Source organism: Martes martes (genome assembly GCF_963455335.1).
Source record: "Martes martes genome assembly, chromosome: 10".
In the NCBI taxonomy this organism is placed as follows: domain Eukaryota; kingdom Metazoa; phylum Chordata; class Mammalia; order Carnivora; family Mustelidae; genus Martes; species Martes martes.
In genome coordinates, this window is record NC_137898.1 from 17,113,336 (window position 1) to 17,139,082 (window position 25,747).

Consider the following 25,747-nt stretch of genomic DNA (forward strand, 5'->3'; position numbering starts at 1 on the left):
CTAGTCTGGATGGGAGTGACTTCTCGTAGTAGAACCAGGTGATCTACAAAACAGGAGAGAAAGCATTTAAATACATTATAAGGTTAATATTTTATTGATTCATTCAATTAAAAGATTGCATAAAAGATTGTGACAGGAGTACCTATTTCTGTCACACTGTGATTTCCAAGTTGAACAAGTCATGATTTCCTACACTCAGTGACAGGATACATAATAATATTCAATGAAATAAGTGCCAATATAAATGTAGTCACACAATGCAAAGGTCAGGGGTAAGAATATACCAACCAAACAGCAATCAAAGAAGGTTTCACAGAGGAAGCACCCCATCCTGAAATTTAAAGGAGAAGTGGAAGGACAAGAGGGCAAGGGAATTCCATGCAAGTGCGCACAGTTTATACTTGAGACCCATTTAGGGTAATTGACATATTCAAAGTGAGTGGGACAAACAGGAATGGAAAGTCACTGCCCTGGATTGTCTCTTCCCTCACTGAGACCTCTTTCTTAGGGTCTTTGGTTGGATATGCACCCTTTTCCTAACCAATAAATGCATCCAAAGTACTTCAGAGTTTCTCTCTCCTTTAATTTTTAAGCTTCATATGTGGAACATCTCCAACTCTAGATACCTCCAATTGGATACCAACTCAGTACTTATAAAAGTAATTTTCTTAAATTTTTCACCATAATCATAATGTTCCACAATTCATTAAATTATCACCTTCCATGTCATTGCTCAGACAGGAAATATCACTGTGCCTTCCATACCTTGCTTGTTCTCATATCACATATTGATACCTTTCACAAATCTTATTATCCCCCCTGGAAATAGATCACGAACTTGGTCATTTCCCTTCTCTCCACACTTCTTCTGACCCACTGCACTAGCTACCTCCAATGACCTTTCCCTTTCATTCTATCTTCCAACAGTTTGTTTGGATGCAGCCCAAACAATCCTTTTTAAATCTGATTCTGATCTGATCATTCCAATGCTCACAATATCTACAGTGGATTCCAATCACTCAATCATAATTTAATGAGTCACATTTCATATTTCCAGCAACAGGAACTGTAATTCCCATTCTGTAGTTGAACAAATTGAGAATCTGAACATTTAATTAATTTCCCCAAGTTCACCCTATGTGATAAAACTAGAATTTGAAATGGTGTTCACATTATCTCAAAGTGATCTAATAAAGCCTCTACCTTCAGCTCAGGTCATGATCCCAGGGTCCTGGGATTGAGCCCCGCTTTGGGCTCTCTGCTCAGTGGGGAGCCTGCTTCCCTCTCTCTCTCTCTCTCCGCCTGCCTCTCTGCCTACTTATGATCTCTGCCTGTCAAATAACTAAATAAAATCTTAAAAAAAAATAGTCACACAATTGCAAAGCCTGGCTTCCACTATTTGCTGTTAGTTTTACCTTGTGTGGCATATCCACAATCTGAAGGAACATGTTTTACTCATTCACAGGAACCTTGAATTCTTCTGTCATCCAGGTTGATAAGAGAGGACAAAAAACTGCATTATTTCTTGAGGATATATTTTATTTCATCTGACTGTCTATCCATTTTCTCCATGGAGTTTTCTGATTATTTAGATTTCACTTTTATTTGCACTATAGATTACTTCATAGGAATTCCATAGTCAACACAGCAAAACAAAGGTTATCTCATTAGGAAAATTACCAAAAAAAAAAAAAAAAAACCCAAGGAAATCCTATCCTTACATAAGGAGATAGCCACCAGCAATTTCTTAGGGAGATTTCTCTCAAGCAACTACTTTGCTACTAATTTCTAAATAGAAAATACCATTCAGTTGGTTAGTCCTTCACATTCTATGGTATCAGTTTGACCAGAAGAGTTGACTTGAAATTTTGAGAGGCTCTTCCTTTTTCATAGGTAATGTTTAAAGCTTATGAAGGACCTTCTGAAAATTTATCAGTTCTTTAGAGCATAGTGTCTTCTTCCCTACAGGGTCAAAGATCAGTAGACATTTCATCCCTTCTAATCACATTTATCATGAAGTCCTAGAGTTAGAAAGTGTCCAAGACTGATTCTTGTTTAATTGCATTCACTGGAATTTTCACAAAAATCTGAAAGTACATTTAAATGTAAAGATAATACTAGACTAAATCATATAATAAAGGTCTAAAAGACAAGACATGGAGAAAAAAAAATAGTCTTGAAGTCATTATCAGACCTTCGCCAGTCAAGAATAAAATTTCAGCCAGTCACTTTTTCTGGTAGAGATAATATTATCATTTATTTCCCCACTTTTCAGAGTAAGTTTTTATTTTTAGATTTTATTTATTTATTTGACTGACAGAGATCACAAGTAGGTAGAGAGCCAGGCAAGGGAGTCGGGGGAGAGAGCAGTCACCCTGCTGTGCAGAGATCCCAATGTAGGTCTCGATCTTAGGATTCTGGGACCATTACCTGAGCCAAAGGCAGAGGCTTTAACCCACTGAGCCACCCAGGCGACCCCATAGTTAGTTTTACTTCATTTTATTTAATACTGAATCTATTCTGCCTAGAAGTGTGGTTACATATATTAAATATTAGCAAATTTAAATGTAATGTCTATGCAAGGTTTTGTTTTTATTTTTGTTTTTAGGGATTTTTTTTAAATTTTTTAGTATTTTTTAATAGAGTATCTATGTTAACAAGAAATGTGTTATGAGTGAGGATACAGCAATTAATTAAAGGGAAAAAAATGACGAACAAGGTCTTTCCTGCAGGAACCCTATATTCTCATAATAAAGTCAGTAAAAAAGGGACAATTTGATAAACTAATTACAGTCATCACCACTGCTAAAAAGAGAGCAAAGAAAGTACTCAGGGAGAATTCTTCTATGGAGAAGGTGATCAGAGAAGGCCTTCCTTCAAAGGTGATGTTAAAGCTGAATTGTAAAGCATAGAGAGTGGCTATCACAGAAACACTGTTATAGGTTATAAAATTAGGTAAACATTCTAAGTAATTTGTTCTCATTTCACTGATGGCATGACCTATATGTAGAAAAGACTAAAATTTTCACAGATATTTTTATTCCAATGTTATTATGAAATACAGTGGTGAGCATGGAGACAGATCTTTTTCTTGATTACAGTGGAAAAGCTTTCAACATTTCCTGCTGTGTATGGTGTTAGTTGTGGATCTATCATATATGACCATTATTATATTGAGTCACATTCCTTCTATGAAAGTTTTTTTTTTTTTAATCATGAAAACATATTGAACTTCTGTGCTACCAATTAATATCCATAGAGGATTAAGAAAACAATTTCTTGGGGTACCTGGGTGGCTCAGTGGATTAAAGCATCTGCCTTCGACTCAGGTCATGATCTCAGGGTCCTGGGATTGAGCCCCTTGTTGGGCTCAATGCTCAGCGGGGAGCCTGCTTTCTCCTCTCTCTGCCTGCCTCTCTGCATACTTGTGATCTCTGTCTGTCAAATAAATAAAAAAAATCTTAAAAAAAAAGAAAATAATTTCTTTTACTAGAACATTGAAAAGAACAAAATACTTAAGAATAAGCTTAAACAAGGACCCAAAAGTCTTCTTTGCTAAAAAACTGTACAGTGTAGTTGAAAGATATTCTAGAAGACACAGATAAAAGGAAGGAAAGACATTCATGAATTTATATGGTTCATGCTACTAAGTTGTCAGTGTTAGCTAAAATGATCTATAGATTCAAAGCAATTCCTAATAAAATTTTTAAAAATGGGGAGGAGTCAAGATGACGGAGAAGTAGCAGGCTGAGATGACATCAGGTAGCAGAAGATCAGCTAAATAGCTTATCAAACCATTGTGAACACCTACAAATCCAATGGGAAATCGAAGAGAAGAAGAGCAACAATTCTAGAGAGAGAAAATTGATCACTTTCTGAAAGGTAGGACCTGCGGAAAAGTGAATCCAAAGCAACGGGAAGACAGACCGCGGGAGGAGGGGCCAGCTCCCGGCAAACGGCAAAACAATGGAGCACAAAATAGGGACTTTTAAAAGTCTGCTCCACGGAGGGACATTGCTCCAGAGGCTAAACCGGGGGGAAGCCCATGCGGGGTCAGCATAACCCCAGGTCCCGCGGGGTCACAGAAGGACCAGGGGTATCTGAGTGCTGCAGAGCTTGCAGGTATTAGAGCAGGGAAGCTGGCTACAGTGACAAAGCTGAGGAGTGAGTTCTCAGACTGGGGTTACATTGAGCCGGTCACAGCCTGGGTGGGCTTGGAGGGTGGCCGGAGGCCACGGAGATGGAAGCGACTGGGCGCTTTTCCCCAAGTGCCAGCAATTGACTGCTTTCCTCCAGGTGTGACTGGAGGCCAGGGAGGCAGGGGCGGTTGGGTGCTTTTCTCTGAGGGTGCACTGAGGAGCAGAACCCCAAGCTCTCGGCTCCTCTGGGCCAGAGATTGGGAGTCCGCCATCTTCATTCTCGTCCGCCGGAACTCTACGGAAAGCGCTCAGGGAATAAAAGCTCCTGAAAGCAAACCCAAGCAGATTACTTAGCCCGGCCCCTGGAAAGGGTGGTGCAATTCCTCCTGCGGCAAAGACACTTGAGAATCACTACAACATGCCCCTCCCCCAGAAGATCTACAAGAAACCCAGCCAAGACCAACTTCATTCACCAAGAACAGCGGAATTCCAGAAGAGAAAGCAAATCTTATCTGGATAAAATGACAAGGTGGAAAAACTCACCACAAAAAAAAAAAAAGAAGAACAAGAGCCAGTACCGAAGGCTGGGGACCTAATCAATACGGACATTGGTAATATGACAGATCTAGAGTTCAGATTGACGATTCTCAAGGTTCTAGCTGGGCTCGAAAAAGGCATAGAAGATATTACAGAAACCTCTCCAGAGAGATAAAAGCCCTTTCTGGAGAAATAAAAGAACTAAAATCTAACCAAGTTGAAATCAAAAAAGCTATTAATGAGGTGTAATCAAAATGGAAGTTCTTACTGCTAGGATAAATGAGGCAGAAGAAAGAATTAGTGACATAGAAGACCAAATGACAGAGAATAAAGAAGCTGAGCAAAAGAGAGACAAACAAATACTGGACCACGAGGAGAGAATTTGAGAGATGATCGACACCATAAGACGACACAACATTAGAATAATTGGGATTCCAGAAGAAGAAAGAGAGAGGGGAGCAGAAGGTATATTGGAGACAATTATTGGAGAGAATTTCCCTAATATGGCAAAGGGAACAAACATCAAAATCCAGGAGATCCTAAGAACGCCCCTCAAAATCATTAAAAATAGGTCCACACCTCGTCACCTGATAGTAAAATTTACAAGTCTTAGCGACAAAGAGGAAATCCTGAAAGCAGCCCTGGAAAAGAAGTCTGTAAAATACAAGGGTAAAAACATTAGATTGGCAGTGGACCTATCCACAGAAACCTGGCAGGCCAGAAAAAACTGGCATGATATATTCAGAGCACTAAATAAGAAAATCATGCAGCCAAGAATACTATATCCAGCTAGGCTATCATTGAAAATAGAAGTAGAGATAAAGAGCTTCCAGGACAAAAAAAACTGAAAGAATTTGCAAACACCAAACCACCTCTACAGGAAATATTGAAAGGGGTCCTTTATGCAAAGAGAGACCCTAAAAGTAGTAGATCAGAAAGAAACAGAGACAATATACAGTATCAATCACCTTACAGGCAATACAATGGCACTAAATTCATATCTCTCAATAGTTACCCTGAATGTTAATGGGCTAAATGCCCCCATCAAAAGACACAGGGTATCAGAATGGATAAAAAAAAACAAAACCCATCAATATGCTGCCTACAAAAACTCATTTTAGATCTGAAGACACCTCCAGATTTAAAGTGAGGGGGTGGAAAACAATGTACCATGCTAATGGACATCAGAAGAAAGCTGGGGTTGCAATCCTTATATCAGATCAATTAGATTTTAAGCCAAAGACTCTAATAAGGGATGAGGAAGGACACTATATCATACTCAAAGAGTCTGTCCAACAAGAAGACCTAACAATCTTAATTTTAATTTTTATTTAATCTTAATCTTAAATTTTAATTGGTCATTAAATAAATTAATTTTTAAAAATTAGAAAAAAAAGTTTTTTTTTTCCAGAAATAGAAAATAGAAATAGAAAAATCCATCCTAAAATTCAGATGGAAAATCAAGGCATGCCCAGCAGCCAAATAACCCTGGGGTAACAAACAATTGGAGGACTTCCTGGTTCTAAATCTAACTACAAAGTATGGTAATCGAAACTCTGTGATATTGACATAAAGGCAGACAGAACAATGAAATAAAATACAAATCCTAGAAATAAACCTTTGCCTGCATGTTCAAATGATTTTCAAAAGATGACAGAGCATTCTTTCGGAAAGGACAGATGATTCAAAAAATAGTACGGTGAAACTGGATATCCACATGCAAAAGAAGGAAGTTCAACCCTTAATCACATACACCATACACAAAAATTGAATTGAAATGGATCAGAGACCTAAACTATCACCTAAAACTATGAAACTCTTAGAAGAAAACCTCATAATTTTGGATTTGGTAATGATTTTTTGGGTAGGACACCAAAACCACAGACAAGAAAAGAAAAAGCCACACTAATTACACTTTATCAAATTTAAGAACTTTTCTACATCAAAACACACTATCTTCAGAGAGAAAAGGCATCCCATGAATGAAAGAAGATATTTGAAATTGATTTATTTGATAGTCTGCTGGTATCCAGAATACATAATAAATTTACACATCTCAAAAACACACATACCAAAAAGAAAGAAAGAAAGAGAAAGAAAGAAAGAAAGAAAGAAAGAAAGAAAGAAAGAAAGAAAGAAAGATCCTGACTAAAAATGAGGAAAGGACTTCCACAGTCATTTCTCCAAAGAAGATATGTGATGCCATATAGCACATGAAAAGATGCTCAATGTCACTAATCATTAGGGAAACGCATTTCAAAACCATAATGCAATACTACTTCACACCCAACAGGAGAGCTATGACCACAAAATGTTAAAATTGTGACACATGTAAGACAGTGGAGAGATCAGAACAACTCTCCATTGCTGGTGGGAATGCACAATGATGTAACTGCTATGGAAAATGCTATGGTACTTCCTAAAAAAATAAGCATAAAAATATTATATGAGCCACAATTCCACTTTGTGATATATACACAAAATAATGGACATCACAGTCTCAAATAGACATTTCTATGCCCATTTTCATGGTAGTATTATTCACAATAACCAGAAAGTAGAAGCAGCCAAAGTGTGGTAAATGTATGAACAGAATGAGTTATATTCACAGAATGGATTATTATTCACTCTTAAAAATAAAGGAAATTCTGACATGTGTTAAAGCATACATATCCTACAATTCACTCTGCCAAGTGAAATGAGACACTCACAAAAAGACAGATATTGTATGATTCCATACACACAGGTACTTAAAAGTAGCCAAATTCATAAGCAATAAAAAAACAGAACGGTGGCTGCCTAAGGCCCAGAGAGAGGGAATGGGGAATTAATGTTTAATGAGTGTGGAATTTCAGTTTAGGAAAATGAAAAAGCTCTGAGATGGATGGTGCTGGTGCCCACACTACAAACGTCAACTAACTTAATTAACCATCATGACATCATTGGATTGACATCATCATTGAATTGACTCAATGTCACTGGACTGTACATTTACAAATGGATAAAAATGTGATTTTTGTTATTTGTATTTTACTACAAGCTAAAAACTGCATTTAAAAAATAAGTTGCCTTTATTAACAGGTGAATGATGTCAACATAAACTACAGTACAATGGTTAGAGTATATGCACACATAATTGGCTTTACATTCACCTGTTTAGATAGTGCATATAAAACCTAACAACTAAACAAGTAAATTCAAATCTCCAGAGCTACGTGTCCTGACAATCTGCTTGGTGCAAGAACTCTAACTAATCCTCACAGGACATTGAACTTTGACCATCAACTGGACAATAGGTAAATCTAAATAGGATAGTTTTATAATGATAAATAATCCCCCTCTGTATCTTTCTTCCCAGTGCCTATATGTCAAAATAAACATACTTTGGACAAATACTATTCATGTGCTTCTGTACAAATTATCTTCTTTTCTCATTCCATTTAATAAACAAATTTATTTTAGGAAGTGGTGGGTATCTCTCAAAGTTACCTTTACCCCAGAACTTCCTCATGGCATTTTTCACCTCCAAATTTCTGAGTGCAGGTTTAAGTTTAAAAAGGGAATCACCATGTTATACAACAAAGTCACAGCTTTATCAGTGGAGAAGGTGGTGAATGGGTGCAAATACATAAATATGCAGGACACAATACTAAGACCACAATAGTGACATGAGAGACACAAGTAGGCATGGATTTGTGTCTCCTCTCCAAGCTACAGGTCCTCAGTGCGCATACGATGAACAGCTAGGAGACCATCAAGAGGAATATTTTCACAGGCAGATGAACCCACTTTTGACAGCAACAGAGATACCACAGGTATGAGTGCCCATGCAGATGAGTTTCAGCCAAAGGTTTACGTCATGCACAAATGGTCTGTGGCAATGGAGCCACACACAGGCAGCCACACTGTGAAGAGGATCTAAATGGTTGCAAGGAGAAAGCCTCTAGCACATGCTAACTGAAAAACGAAGCCATATCCCTGTCACTTGTGATGACTTCATAGTACAGAGCTTTACAGATGGCTACACAGATGCTCAGCAAAATCATAAGTCACACACTTCCTGAAAGAGATGGTTTTTCTTTCAGCAAAGTGCCAAGTAGCATTTCGTGGTGGGTGGGGTGTGAGCAGCCTCATGGACGAATAACAGCAGATATATAGAAGGGATGAGTCACACAGGCAGAAAATGGAAGCAATGCTCAAGGCCACGAAAGATGTCCTGTTGAATGAAAACACCTTTCATGGATAAGAGTTCTTAGTTGTCAAAAGGTGTAATCTCTTCCTAAATTAATCTTCCTAAATTGAATCTTCTTAAAAATAGTAATTTGTTTTTCTTTTAACAACTAAACCATGATAAACTTATTGAACTTCATTGTAAGCTTATTTTAATGTTAAATTTATTTATCTTATTTAAATGTAAACTTACTATTTCATTTTACACTTGATTTGGAAATGTAAATATGCAAGACCATGCATAATTCTGAAAAAGAATAGTAATGAGGGACTGTTAGTCTTATCACATATCAGAATGTGTTATATATCAAAGCAATTATATTACATATCAATTGGAACATGAACAAAACAGACCAATGAAACAGAATTGAGTCCTGAATCAGATCCAAATATATATATATATGGGTAGTTAAAATATAATACTCAGGATTTTAAGTTAATGGCACAAAGAAAATTATACAACAACAACAACAACAAAAAAACAACCCTCAATTTTAGAATAGCAATTAAAATTCTATCCCTTTTTAGCTCCTATATCAAATAAAATTCTTATGAAGCAAAAGTTTTAACGTATGATATACAACCTCAAAAATGTTTTATTTTGGGGGGGAGTTTATTTATTCACTTGACAGAGAAAGAGACATAGAGAGAGGGAACACAGCAGGAGGAGTGGGAGAGGAAGAAGCAGGCTCCCAGCTGGGCAAGGATCCCCATGGAGGGCTCAATTCCAGGACCCTGGGATCATGACCTGAGCCAAAGACAGAGGCTTTAACAAACTGAGCCACCCAGATGCCTCTCAAAAATGTTTTAAAAATTAAGTACTAAAATACAGTTGAAGAATATTTTGGTATGAATGAAAGGCCTTTAAAAGAAAAAAAAAGTTAAATGAATGAGAAATATTTTTCTATGCCAAAAACATTCTATATACTATACAAAAATTAAAAACATACTGCTAGCCAGAAAAGATCAATGATTGAATGAAAAATATGGAAATATTAATAGATGATTCATAGAAAAAGAAATAAAAATCATAGATAAGCTCTATAATATGAAAAGGCTATAATTTAATCATTGTCTTAAGCTATGAATATTTATCAGTTATGGTTTGTTAAGAATGTGGAACAAATACTCTGACAGACTTTGAGAAGCAGTTTAGCTACTACTACAATCCAAGGATGATAGTTTGACAGTAACTATGAATACTGACATTTAACTATCTGACCATTGTTTCAAATACATATATCAACAATTCACTCCTAGGAACTCATACTTGCACATGTTCACAAACATATAATTACTGCAAAATTTTTTTTTGTGGGAAAAGGTTAGTAATAACAGGAACAGAAATGAATACATTTAATTTAGTAAATGTTTATAAGTAAGTAATATGGAGTAGAAGAAAAACTAAGAGATGTGTATGGACTGGTATGGAATATCTTCAAAATGCTCCAAGAGATTTCACTTATATGTGGAATTTTTTAAAAATAAGCAAACAGAAACCAGAAATGGGCTCATACATACAGAGAACAAACTGGTGGTTGCTAGAGTGGAGGTGGATGGAGAGATAGGCAAAATAGGTGAAGGGAATGAAAGACTCACAGTTTCAATGACAAAATAATATGTCACAAGAATGAAAAGGACAGGAACACCTGGGTGGCTCAGTCAGTTAAGCACCTGCCCTCAGCTCAGGTCATGATCCCAGGGTACTGGGATCAAGCCCTGCATTGGGCTCCCTGCTCAGCAGGGAGCCTGCTTCCCCCCTGCCTCTCCCCCTTCCCCCTGCTTGCTCGCTCTCTCTCTCTCTCTCTCAAATAAATAAATAAGTAGGAGAGACAAACCATGAGAGACTGTGGACTCTGAGAAACAAACTGAGGGTATTGGAGGGGAGGGGGGGGAGGGATGGGTGAGCCTGGTTGTGGGTATTATGGAGGGCACGTATTGCATGGACCACTTGGTGTGGTGCATAAACAATGAATTGAGGAACACTGAAAAAAATGAACTTTAATTTAATATTTAAAAAAAGAATGAAACAGTCAAAAGCAATTTATCAACACTGTAGATTTATCCACATCACATTGGATAAAAAAGCAAGACTCATAGATATGTTGTCTGCAAGAGACTCATTTTAGACCTATCACAATGAGCATCTCTTATTGTACATGATTGTTGACTCCCTATGTTGTATACCTGAAACTACTCTAATGCTATATGGCAATCATACTTCAATTAAAGAATTAAAAATAAATAAAACTAACTTAACTTAAAAGTTTATTTTAAAAAAAGAAGTAACATAATAAAGGCAAACATTTATATACCCAGAAAAAAATTCACATACATATATTTAAATCCAAGTGCATTTGTAAAGTTGTTACTTTAGGAGTCTTAAAACAGATTAAGTGGCTAATTCGGGAAAGGGACTAGAGACCATGCTGAGAAAGAAGTATGCAATTTATGGCAAAGGAATAGGAGACCTTAGTTTCATCTGGTCCCAGGAATTCAACTAGATAGCTATGAAATCATCCTGAAAACCTGTGAACTCAACCAAAGATCTAAGAAAACAATGACTCATGCTCTACAAATAGAAGAGTGACCACTTTCTTCAAAGTTTAGGAGATTCAGAGAAGTGACCCCAAGGTGATGTATGGGGAGATAGGCCACAAGAGGAGGGAGCCTCTGTCAGCCAGCTATCAGCAGGTGATATAGCAGCAGAGTGAAAAATCAGAACTTCTAGAAGTCTGTTCCAGTGAGGGATATTGCGCAGGTGGCTAACCTGGGGTGAAACCCTAGCGGGGTCAATGTGGTCTCAAGATCCTCAGGGTCACAGGAAGACCAAGGGTGCCTGAGTATGGCAGAGTTCCAAGGCATAGGAGAGGGCTCTCAGCTCAGAGTTGCCATAAACTGTGAACCATGGCACAGTCAGGCAACTTCTCTCCAAAAAGGGGCCCAACAAAGAGCAGAACCGGCAAGACTCCCCTTCCTCCCTCCAGGAGGAATGGTGCAGGAGCCACTGCAGGAGTCTGCAGTTTGAGACTCAAAGCAGCGCCATGTGCCTGCCTGGGTCACAGGCTGGGTGAGCTCAGAGGATGGCCAGAGGCCAGAAAGACAGGAGTGATTGACTGCTTTTTTCTGAGGGTGCACTGAGGAGTGGGGTCCTGAGCTCTCAGCTCCAGGGCTACACATAGGAACACCCATTTTCATGCTCATCTTCCAAAGCAGCATGGAAAGGATTCAGGGAAGAAAAGCCACATAGAGCAAACTGGAACAGGTTATTTAGCCTGGCTCCCTGGCAAGGGCAGTACAATTCCTCCAGGGGCAAATACATTTGACAATCAAAGCAACAGAGCCCTCCCACAGAAGATCCTCAAGAACATCCAGCCAAGACCAAGTTCACTGATCAATGAGAACTGCAAAACTTCAAGGCAGGGAGAAAACAGCACATAGAATTCATGGTTTTTTCACAGTAATTCTTCATTTTTTAAACTTTAATTTTTTTATTGTATTCTCTTTCCTTTTTCAACCACTTTCTTATTTTATCAACTCCTTTATCTTTTTTAATTTTCTTTTTTACACATATAGTTTATCCCTTCATTGTATTTAATTTATTTTTGTATATATGTTCTTTCTTTACAATTTTGATATGTACTTTCTTCTAACAAATTGACTGAAATACACTCAGGGTATAGTGTATTGCTCTGTTGTATTTACCCATCTGTTTATATCCTTTCATTTTTTCTTTTTTTTTTCTTGTCTTTTAATTTTCTTTTCTACAGTTATATTCTATTCTTTTGTTATACTTAATCTTATTTTTGTACATATATATACATTTTTCTTTCTTTACAATTTTGGGAGTTTTCTAACAGACCAAAGTACACACAGGATTCAATGTAATGCTCTATTCTGTTCATCTGTCTGATTATATTCTTTTTTGTTTGTTTGTTTGATTTTGGTCTCTTCAGATTTGTTTAATGCATATTCCTCTGGGGTTGTTGTTTCCATTTTAATACTTTATTCTCTCATTGATCTATTCTTCTATGGACAGAATGACAAGATAGAAAAAGTCATCTCAAAAAAGAGCAAGAGGAAGAACTGAATGTCAGGGTCCATATCAGTATGGACATAAGTAAGATATCAGAACTAGAATTCAGAATAACAATTATAAGATACTAGCTGGTATTAAAAAAAAAAATAGAAGACCCTAGAGCATCCCCTTCTGGAGAAATTAAAGAACTAAAACCTAACCAAGTTGAAATAAAAAAGGCTATTAATGAGATGTAATAAAAAAAATGGAGGTGCTAATTGCAAGGATGAATGAGGCAGAAGAAAGAATTAGTGATATAGAAGACAAAATGATGGATAATTAAGAAGGTCAGAAAAAAGAGAGATAACTACTCGATCATGATGGGAGAATTCTAGGGAAAAGTGACACCACAAAAGAAACAATATTAGAACAATTGGGATCTGAGAAGAGAAAAGAGAGAGGGGGGCAGAAGGTACATTGCAGCAAATTATAGTGGAGAAATGCCCTATTCAGCTGATAGAAACAGGCATCCAAGTCCAGGAGGCATAGAGGAACCCACTCAAAATTAATAAAAACAGATCAACACCCTGACATACAATAGTGAAACTTGCAAATCCCAGAGACAAGGAGAAAATCCTGCAAGTAGCTCAGGACAAGAGGTCTGTAACATACAGGAGTAGAAATATTAGATTGGCAGCAGAACTCTCTAGAATACTTGCAGGCCCAAAGGACTGGCATGATATATCCAGGGTGCTAAACAAGAAAAATATGCAACCAAGAATACTTTATCCAGCTAGGATGTCATTCAAAAGAGGAGTGATAAAAAGCTTCCAGGACAAACAAAAACCGAATGAATTTGTGATTACCAAACCAGCCCTACAGGAAATATTAAAAGGGACCCTCTGAGCAAAGGGAGGACCCAAAAGTAGTCAGAAAGGAACAGAGACAATATACAGAAATGGTCATGTTACAGGTAATACAATAGCACTAAATTCATATCATTCAACAGTTACTCTAAATGTAAATGGGCTAAATGCCACAATCAAAGGACATAGGGTATGATATCAGATTGGATAAAAAAGCAAGACCCACAGATATGTTGTCTGCAAGAGACTCACTTTTGGCCCAAAGATACCTTTGGATTTAAAGTGAGGGGGTGGAATACCATTTACTATGTTAATGGACATCAAAAGAAAGCTGAGGTGACAATCTTAACATCAGGAAAATTACATTTTAAACCAAAGACTGTAACTAGAGATGAGGAGGAATGCTATCAAAATTAAAGGGTCTATCCATTAAGATGGTCTAACAACTGTAAATATTTATACCCCTAACAAACGAGCAGCCAATTATATAAGTCAATTAATGAAAAAATTAAAGAAACACATTGATACTAATACAATAATAGTGGGGAACTTTAACATCCCCCTCATTGAAATGGACAGATTATCTAAACAGAAGATCTACAAGGAAGCAAGGTTTTGAATGACACACTGGACCAGATGGTCTTCACAGATATATTCAGAACATTCCATCCTAAAGCAAAAAATATCCACATACTCCTCAAGTGCACATGGACCATTCTCCAGAATACATCACATCCTGGGTCACAAATCAGGTCTCAACCAGTACCACAAGACCGTGAACATTCCCTCATATTTTCAGACCACAGTGCTTTGAAACTAGAACTCAATCACAAGAGGAAATGTTGAAAGAACTAAAATACATGAAAGCTAAAGAGCATCCTACTAAAAAATGAATGGGTTAACCAGGAAATTAAAGAATCATAAAAGAAAAGTCATGGAAACAAATGAAAATGAAAATACAACTGTTCAAAACCTTGGGATGCAGCAAAGACAGTCCTAAGAGGGAAGTATATAAGAATACATACCTTTCTCAAGGAACAAGAACAGTCTCAAATACACAACTTAATCTTACACCTAAGGAGCTGGAGAAAGAACAGAAAAGAAAGCCTAAAACCAGCGGGAAAAGAGAAATAAGAAAGATTAGAGCAGGAATCAATGAAATAGAACCAAAAGAGCAGTAGAACAAATCAACAAAACTAGGAGATGGTTCTGTGAAAGAATTGATAAGATTGATAAATCCTTGGCCAGACTTATTAAAAAGAAAAGAGAAAGGACCCAAATAAATAAAATCATGAGTGAAAGAGGAGAGATCACACCACACCGAAGAAATCCAAACAATTATAAGATCGTTTTATGAGCAATTATATGCCAAAAAAAGACTAGGTAATCTGGAAGAAATGGATGCATTTCTGAAGACATATAAACTACCAAAACTTTTAGAAAATTTTATCCCATTGTGTAAGGTTTGCTTTTTCATTAATTTTTATCTATTACACATCAATCTTCCTTAAAAAAAAAAAACAGAAGTGTTACACTTTTTATTTTATACCTAAGGCAACAGAAATTTAATGAACAAAAGATTCCATGCATCATTAAATATCACATATAATATAATAAAAAGAATTACTCTATTATTTTAAGATTTTTTTTAATTCTTTATTTGAGAAAATCAGAGAGAGAGAGCAGGGTAAGGAGCAAGGGAGAGAGACAAGCAGACTCCCCACTGAGCAGGGAGCCTGACCCAGGGTTTATGACTCTGAGATCATAACCTGAACCCAAACCAAGAGGCAAATGATTTAACCAACTGAGCCACCTTGGTGCCCCAAAAAGAATTACCTTAAATGACAAGAATATAATGAAAACAATACTAGCTGTCAGAAAAAACTTCAGAATACAGACTTATTAAAACATAGTAAAACCATAAAAAATTTCCTCACTAATTTTTATCTATTATTGAATCCCTGCTCTAAAGGCATCACACCTTTAAGTGAAGTCTTACAGGTATTATGAACCTTACATTCTAGCAGGAAGGGAAACTTATTATAACACAATCACCTAGTTCATCTTTAATTATAATTAACTTAATTTCTTTGGAAAAAAAGAAACTCAGAATCATTTTAAGAACACTTCTGCATTCTCAGAAAATGGGTCCAATGTAAAGGAATTCTCCTTGTGGAAGGTAATACACTTATCTACTAAACGATATAACATTTCTACTCCAGAGCTTCTTCATAGCATTTGTCATCTCAGAATTTCTCAGAGTGTAGATCAGTGGGTTCAGCATGGGGGTTATGACTGTAAAAAACACACCCAATGACTTGTCAATGGGGAAGGTTTTAATAGGTCTTACATACATGAAAATACATGGAACAAAGAATAAGACCACCACAAGGATGTGGGAACTACAGGTCTGGAGGGCTTTCCGCCTCCCTTCTGAACCAAAGTTCTTTAGAGAGTACAAGATGACACCATAAGAAATGAGCAAGAACACAAACACAATAGTGCAGATCATCCCCCCATTGGCCACCACCAGCAGGCCAATGACATACGTGTCAGTACAAACCAATTTCATTAAAGGGTACATGTCACAGGAAAAGTGGTCAATGATATTGGGACCACAAAATGGGAGCCCATAAATAGTGCTAACTTGAATTACTGAATGCAGAAAACCTCCCACCCAGGACATTACCAGCAGCACAACACACACCCACTGCCTCATGATCACCAAATAATACAAGGGCTTACAGATGGCTACATAACGGTCATAGGCCATCACTAGCAGAAGAAAGACCTCTGAGCCACCAAAAAAGTGTTCAGTAAATAGCTGAGTCATACAAGATTGGAAGGATATGGTATTTTCTGCAAACAACAAATCTGAAATCAATCTGGGGCAAATGCAAGAGGGATAAGTGACATCCATAAAAGACAAGTTAGCAAGAAACAAGTACATAGGTGAGCCCAGGGTCTTACTGACAGCTATAGTCACAACAATGAGCACGTTGCCCACCACGGTCAAAATATAGAACAGCAAGAACATAACAACAAGGATCTTCTGTTCTTTTGGATCCCGGGTGAGGCCCAAGAGGACAAAGTAAGTTACATTATTTCTTGGGTCCATCTAGTCGGGATGGGAGTGGTTTCTCATAGTAGAACCAGGTGATCTACAAAACAGGAGAGAAAGCCTTTAAATCCATTATAAGGTTAATCTTTTATTGATTCATTCAATTAAAAGATTATGTAAAAGATTGTGGCAGGAGTACCCATTTGTGTCACAGACATTGTGATTTCCAAGTTGAACAAGTCATGGTTTTCTACACTCAGTGATAACATACATAATAATATTCAATGAAATAAGTGCCAATATAAAGGTAGTCACACAATGCAAAGGTTAGTGGTAGGAATATATTAATCAAACAGAAAATAAAGAAGGCTTCCCAGAAGAAGCACTCCTTCCTGAGATTTAAAGGAGAAGTGGAAGGTCAAGAGGGCAAGGGATTCCATGCAAGTGTGCACAGTTTATAAAGTCACAAAAGTGAAATACTCAAGATCCCTTTAAAGTAACTGATACACTTCAATTGAGTGGAGCAAATTAGGAATGTAAAGTCACTGCCCTGGATTGTCTTCCCTCTCTGGGACTTCTTTCTTAGGGTCTTTGGTTGGATATGCCCTCTTTCCTTGACCAATAAATGTGGAACCTTCCCAATGTTGGGTCTCTCCTTTAATTTTTAAACTTCATATATGCAGCATCTCCAACTCTGAACATCTCCAATTGGATATTAATTCAGAAATTATAAAACTAAATTTTAAATTTTCAGCCACAAATGTAGGTGTTGCCATCCGACTAAATGGTTCCACCTTCCAAATAACTTCCCAGACAAGAAATATCCCTGTGCCTTTCATGCCTTTCTTGCTATCATATCACATATTGATACCTTTAACATATCTTATTAACCCCATTTGAAATAGATCACAAAGTTGGTTATTTCCCTTCCCTCCCCACTTCTGGCCCACCGCACTAGATATCTACATTATCTCTTCCCTTTCATTCTGGCCTCCACCATTTTTTTTTTCCTAACACAGCCTAAGTGATCCTTTTTAAATCTGATTCTGATCTGATCACTCCACTGCTCACAACATCTACAGTGGATTCTAGTCACTCACTCGCAATTTAATGAATCACATTTAATATTTACAGTAACAGAAACTATAATTCCCATTCCACAGTTGAACAAACTGAGATTCTGAACATCTATTTTTCCCATGTTTACCCATTTTGAAGTGACAAAACTAGAATTAGAACCCAATTTTGCTTTATCTCAAGGTGATCTAACTTTTACATAATAAAGATACTCACACAATTGCAAAGCCTGGTTTCCACTATTTACTGTTAGTCTTACCTTAGGAAGACAAGTCCACGCTCAAGGAACACTTTTTACTCATTCACAGGAACCTAGAATTCTTCTGTCATCCAGTTTGACAAGAGTGGACAGAACGCTAGATTGTTATTTGAGGACATATTTTATTCCATTCAATTCTCTGTCCGTTCTCTCCATGGAGTCCTCTGGTTATTCAGAAGGTTGTTTTTATTTATATTGTAGATTACTTCCTAAGAATTCCAGGTTCCACAGAGAAAAACAAAAATTTTGCACATTAGGATAATTAATCTAAAAGACAAGGAAATCCTATCCTTAGATAAAACGAGAGCAACCAGACATTTCCAAGGGAGATTTTTCTCAAGTAATTTATTTCCTGCTAATTTCTGAATAAGAAAATATCATTCCACTCCTTATTCATCTCCATTCTGTCTTTTCCTTAGCTCAGATTGGCTGACCTGGTATTTTTAAGAAACATTTTTGTGTTTTTCATTAGATAATGTTTAAACCTAACAGAAACCTCCTCAAAAATGTGTACAAGTTTTTAAGAGCATAGCATATTCTTCCCAATATGAGCAAAGAACACTGGACATATTATCCCTTCTAACCACATTCTCATTAAGTCCTAGAATTGGAAAGTGTCCAAGACTGATCCTTCCTTAATTAAATTCACTGGGAATTTCCACAAAAAAAAAAAACTTTAAAAAAATATCTCTATAAAGATACTAGGAGGCCAAATCACATAATTAGGGTCAGAAAGATGTAACATAAGAAAATAGCTTTAGAATCATTGTAAGACTACTGCCAGTCAAGAATAAAATTTTAGCCCTGTCATGCTGTTAGGGAAAAAATTTTTCATATATTTCCCCACTTATCATAGCAAGTTTTTCTTTCCTTTCATTTAATAGTAAATTTATCCTACCTTAAAGTGTGGTTAGATGTTCTAGATACATGTTTATATATAAAATAACTATTAAACTATTAATTTCTTTAATTTGGAGCTCCAATCTACTGCCAGAAACCATGCTATGAATGGGGACACAGTAATTAAAGAAATAGTGGGGGAAAATTATGCCAAAGTTCCTCACTGCATGGACCTTATATTCTTATAATAGAGTTAGACAGCAAATATGGGGACAATTTACTAAACTAAATATAATCTTCACCATGGCTAATAATACAGCAAACAAGGTATACTCAGGGAGATTTCTGCTATGGAAAAGGTGACCAGGGAAGGCCTTTCTTCAAAGGTAATGTTTAAGCTGAGATACAAAGCTAGTAGCTACCATCAGAAACACGATTTTAGGTAGCAAAATTAAGTAAACATTCTAAAGAATGTGTTCTCACTTCATTGATGCCATGACCTATATGTAGAAAGGTTAAAAATTTCACAGGGATTTTTATTCCCGTGCTATTGTGAAATGGAGTGGTGAGCATGGACACTCTGATCTTTTTCCTGACTATGGTGGGAAAGTTCCCAACCTTTCCATGCTGAGTTTTATGTTAGTTGTTGCTTGGTCATAAATTTAATTTGAATCTTATAGATTCAAACCAATTCCTACTAAAATCCAAAAAAAAAAAAAAAAAAAAAAAAGATTTTTCCGGAAATAGAAAAAACCATCCTAAAATTCAGGTGGAAACTCAAGGCATGCCAAGCAACCAAAATAACCCTGGAGTAACAAACAAACAATTGGAGGACTTCCTGGTTCTAAAACTACATAGGTATGGTAATCAAAACACTACTTCACACCCAGGAGAGCTATGACCACAAAATGTAAAAATTGTAACACGTGTAAGGCAGTGTTGCTGAGAATGCACGGTGATGTAGCTGCTATGGAAAATGCTATGGTATTTCCTAAAAAAATTAGCAGAAAAACATTATATGAGCCACAATTCCACTTTGGGGTATATACAAAAATAATGGTTATCACAGTCTCAAATATGTATTTCTATACCCATTTTCATGCAGTGCTACAGAGAGGAGGGAGTGCTGATTGCAGAGAATTGGTGAGAGAGAGTGGACCACACAGGAATACACACAAGAAGTACACTTCCTCCAAGCCATTGGAGTGGAAAATTACAGTGGCTGCTTTTGGTAAGTTTTTGCAACCAATGGGCCTCAAACACTGGAATTTCAGAGGTCCCTGGGCTTGGCTAAGACAGAGATCTGAGGATGTTGCCCTACTGCTGGAGAAGAGGTAGGCAGGTAACCTGGCCAGACAGCACACTCTGAGGATCACCTACAGGGCATGGGGAGAGATTATTTTTTACTTTTTAGTGCACATCTCTGAGAGGTTGCATTGCCTCTCTGGGGACAAAAGACGCCGCAGGCTCCATTTCCTTTCTTCACTCATCAGCAAAGGCACAGAGACACCTGCTAGATGTGGCTACACTGGACACTGGCTCTTTAGCCTGCATTTCTCCAAATCCCATGCCCGTGCATTATGTCACAATTGTCCTTCTGGATCAAATCTGCAAGAGTCCCAGCACAGTGATATCATCCTCTAGAAGACAAGTGAAGGTTCTCACTGCTCCAGGTCCTAAAAATTTAGAGTTTTGTTTTTTTTTGTTTGTTTGTTTGTTTTTTTTAAGATTTTATTTATTTATTTGTCAGAGAGAGAGAGGGAGAGAGAGCGCGAGCACAGGCAGAGGCAGAGGGAGAAGCAGGCTCCCCACCAAGCAAGGAGCCAGATGTGGGACTTGATCCCAGGACGCTGGGATCATGACCTGAGCCGAAGGCAGCTGCTTAACCAACTGAGCCACCCAGGCATCCCAAAAATTTAGAGTTTTAAAAGACGGAAAGCTTGGCTGGGCTAGAACCAAAGGTGAACTGTGCTGCTCTAGGCAGGCAAGCAACCCAGAGACAGTGTGAAATGAGAGATCTAGAAACACTGGGACACATGAGGGAAAATTATTTGCTCCTCTTAATGTGCTTTTGTGAGATCAGCAAGCATGGACTCCCCTCTCTGGGGACAAAGAGCTTGCTAGTGCCATTTCCCTCCCCCACCTCTCAGTATAGACCAGCTTCAGTAAACAGCACATTGCCAGCACTGGCTGCCTAAACGGCTTACACCAAGTATTCCTCCTCTGTACTCTGCCAGTAATACTTTTCCTGGGTAAGTGTACCTTAGGACTAGTGCAGCAGGTCCCTTCCCAGAAGGCCACCAGAAACCCCAGCATTCACCATGTCTACTGGCCACAGAGTTCTTCAATGTTTCACTTATAGTGGAAATATTATCAGGTCTCCTTTAACAAGCAGACCAGATCTTACCTAGTTAAAACTTACCACACTCTGACCAAGGACCAAACAGTCCCCTCTGCAGGCAAATAGAACCTTTACGTACAACTGACGTGAGAAACAGAGCAGCCAAAACACAGTAGCAGAGTACATGCAGCACACTTCAAAAACACTTCCTGAAGCACTAGATCCTGGCCATTATTTGATCTCTTCTACTTAAAGCTATTAATCTCTGGAACAGGAAACATAACAGACTTTCCTAACACCGAGAAGAAGCAGAAACCTAGTCAAAATGCCAAGATGGGGAAACTCATCCCAAAAGAAAGAACAAGAAAATGTCACAGCAAGGGATCTAATCAAAACAGATATAAGTAATAGGCCTGATGCAGACTTTAAAGCAATAATCATAAGGATACTAGCTGGGCTTAAGGAAAAGCATAGGAGACATGAGGGTGACTCTTACCACAGAGATAAAAGAGCTAATCAACCATCAGGCTGAAATGGAAAATGCAGTAACTGAGATTCACAACTGACTGCATGTAATGGCCACAAGAATGGAAGGAGCAGAGACATGAATAAATGATATAGAAGACAGAATTATGGAAGATAATGAAACAATAAAAGAAAAAAAAAAGAAAAAAAAATGTTTGGATGACTGGGACTCATATGAGTCCCAGAAGAAGAGAAAGAAAGGTAACAGAAGGTTTATTTGAGAAGATTATAGCTAAAAAGTTCCCTAATCTAGGGACAGAAACAGACAGCCAAATTCAGAAGACCTCCATCTAAACACAAGCAGGCCAATACCAAGATATTGCAGTTATATTTGCAAAATATTGAGGTAAAGAATAATCCTAAAAGCAATGAGACAAAAGAAATCCCTAACTGACAATTGGAGGGGCGATAAGTTAACAGCAGTGTTCTCCACAGAAGGTTGGCAAGACAGAAGAGAGGGAAATGATACATTCAACATGCTGAATGGGGAAAATCTGCAGCCACGAATACTCTATCCAGAAAGGTAATCATTCAAAACAGAAGAGATAGTTTCCAAAACAAACACCAAAGCAGTTAATGACCACTAAACCATCATGTGAGAGATACTAACAGAGACACTTTGACTGGGAAAGAAAGACCAAAAGAGACAAAAACTAAACAAAGCTAAAGAAACAGAAGAAATTTCCATAAACAATGACAAAATAAGAAATACAATAACATAATAAATACCTACAAATAATTACTCTGAATGTAAATGGAGTAAATGCTCCAAACAAAAGACATAAGGTGTCAGATAGATTAAAAAAAAAAAAACAAAACAAACAAAAAAACCCATAAGACCCATATATATACTGTTTACAAGAGACTCATCTTAGACCTAAAGACAGCTCCAGATTCAAAGTGAAGAGGCAGAGAACTATTTACATGCTAATGGACATCAAAAGAAAGCTGAAGTAGCCATCCTTATATCAGACAAATAGATTTTAAACAAAAGACTGTAACAAGACAACAATGACACTACACCATACTAAAGGGGTGTATCCAACAAGAAGATGTAATGATTCTAAATATTTATGCCTCCAACTTAGGAACAGCCAAATATGTAAACCAATTAATAACAAAATTAAAGAAACTCACTGATGATTATACAGTAGTAGGAGGGGACATTAACACCCCATTCGCAGCAATGGAAGGATCATCTAAGCAGATCAACAAGGAAACAAAGAGGCCTTCAATGACACACAGGACCAGATGGATATCACAGATATATTCAGAGCATTCCATCTTAAAGCAGAAGGATACACATTCTTCTCGAGTGCATATGGATCATTCTCCAGAATAAATGACACACTGGGTCACAAATCAGGCCTCAACTAATACAGTAGGACTGAGATCATACAATGCATATTTTCAGACCACAATGCTAGGAAACTAGAAGTCAACCACAAGAAGAAATTTGGAAAGACCACAAATACATGGAGGTCAAAGAACATCCTATTGAAGAACAAATAGGACAACTAGGAAATTAAAGAAGAATTCAACAAATACATGGAAGCAAATGAAACTGAAAACAAAACAGTTCAAAACCTTTGGGATGCAGCAAAGGTGGTCCTAACAGGAAAGTATGTAGTAATACAGGCCTTCTACAAGGAGCAAGAGAAGTCTCAAATACACAACATAACCTTACAACTAAAAGAGCTAGAAACAACAGCAAATAAAGCTGTAATCCAGCAGGAGAAGAATAAGAATAAAGATTAGAGTAGAAATCAATGATACAGAAATTTAAAAACAAACAAACAAACAAATAAAAAAACAGAACAGTCCTTGCCTAAGGCCCAAGGAGAAGGAATGTGAAATTAATGTTTAATGAGTGTGGAATTTCACTTTGGGAAGGTGAAAAAGCTCTGGTGGTGGATGGTGTTGGTGCCTGCATTACAAATGTCAATTAATTTACGTTAATCATCATAAAAATGTGAATTGACTCAATGTCACGGAAAGTATGCAAATACAAATGATTAAAACTTCAATTTTTGTTATTTGGACTTTACTACAAGTTAAAAACTACACCTAAAACCTAAGTTGAGGGGAGCCTGGGTGGCTCAGTGGGTTAAAGCCTCTGCCTTCAGCTCAGGTCATGATCCCAGGGTCCTGGGATCGAGCCCCACATCGAGCTCTCTCCTTGGCAGGGAGTCGGCTTCTCCCTCTCTCTCTGTCTGCCTCTCTGCCCACTTGTGATCTCTGTCTGTCAAATAAATAAATACAATCTATAAAAAATAAAAATAAAAACTAAGTTGACTTCATTAATAGGTGCAAGGTGCCAGCATAAACTACAGCACAATGGCTAGAGTATATGCACATATCACTGGCTTTAAATATAAATCTGTATATAAAGTAGGTATGTCATCTAACAACAAAACTGGTAAATTAAAATCTCCAGATCTGTGTCCTGACAATCTGCTTTGTAAAAGAACTCTAACTAATACTCACAGCACACTGAACTTTGACCATCAACTGGTTAATACATAAACCTAAATAGGATATTTTTATAATGGTCAATGATTTCCTCCCTGGGTCTTTCTTCAGAGTGCCTATATGTCAAAATAAACATACTTTGGACAAATAGTGATCATGTGCTTCTGTACCAATTACCTTCTTTTCTCTATTCTATTTAATATATAAAATTTATTTTATAAAGTGGTGGATATCTCTCAAAGTTACCTTTTCAACCCCAGAACTTCCCCATGGCATTTTTCACCTCCAAATTTCTGAGTGTGCAGGTTTAAGTTTAACAAGGGAATTACCATGCTATACAACACAGTCACAGCTTGATCTGTGGAGAAGGTGGTGATTGGGTACAAATATACAAATATTCAGGATGCAATATTACGACCACCACACTGACATGAGAGACACAGGTGGATGCAGCTTTGTGTCTCCCCTCCAAGGTACAGGTCCTCCATGAGCATATGATAACCAACTAGGAGACCAACAAGAGGAAAATTTTCACAGGCAGATGAACCCACTTTTGACAGCAACATAGACACCAAGGGTATGAATGCCCATGCAGATGAGTTGTAGCCAAAGGTTTATGTCATGCACACATGGTCTATGACAGTGAAGCCACACACAGACAGCCATGCTGTGAAGAGGAGCTAAATGGTTGCAAGGACAAATCCACTAGTACAGGTCACCTGAAAGAGGAGGCCATATCCCTGCCACTCGTAATGATTTCATTGTACAGGGTTTTGAAGATGGCTACATGGATGCTCAGCAAAGACTTCAGTGACACACTTCCTGAAAGAGATGGTTTTTCTTACAGCAAAAATGCCAAACAGCATTTTAAGGGTCATGGATGAAGAACAGGAGATATCTACAAGGGATGAGTTACACAGGCAGAAAATGGAAGCATTACCCAAGTCATGAAATATGACTTGTGCAATGAAAAGACCCACTCATGGATAACAGTTCTTATTACTAGAAAGCTTCCTAAATTAGGGGTGTCTGGGTAGCTCAGTCGGTTAAGCACTTGTCTTCAGCTCAGGTCGTGAGTCCAGGGTCCTGGAACTGAGCCCCATGTCATGTTCCCTGCTCAGTGGAGAGTTGGCTTCTCTCTCTCTGTCTGCCCCTCCCCCCATTTGTGCTCACTGAAGCTCGCTTTCTCTCAAAATGAATAAACCTTAAAAAAAAAAAACTTTCTAAATTAATCCTAAAGTGAATCTCCTAAAAATAATACTTGTTTTGTGACTAAACTATCCTAAACTTTTTTAACTTATCAAGTTATTTTAATGTGAAACTTATTTATCATATTTCAATGTAACCTTATTATTTTATCTTATACTTGTTTTCGAAAGGTA

At 37.4% G+C, this 25,747-nt stretch overlaps 1 protein-coding gene across 1 annotated transcript; it reads right to left on the reverse strand.

Annotated features, from left to right (window-relative positions):
* Nucleotides 1–15,978: 15,978 nt before the first annotated feature.
* On the reverse strand, nt 15,979–16,908 carry LOC308350268 (olfactory receptor 4A47-like; the record flags this gene model as incomplete). The annotated part of the gene is made up of 1 exon (XM_080815405.1): nt 15,979–16,908. One exon carries the CDS (start codon nt 16,906–16,908, stop codon nt 15,979–15,981), a length of 930 nt encoding a protein of 309 aa, XP_080671531.1.
* Nucleotides 16,909–25,747: the final 8,839 nt, after the last annotated feature.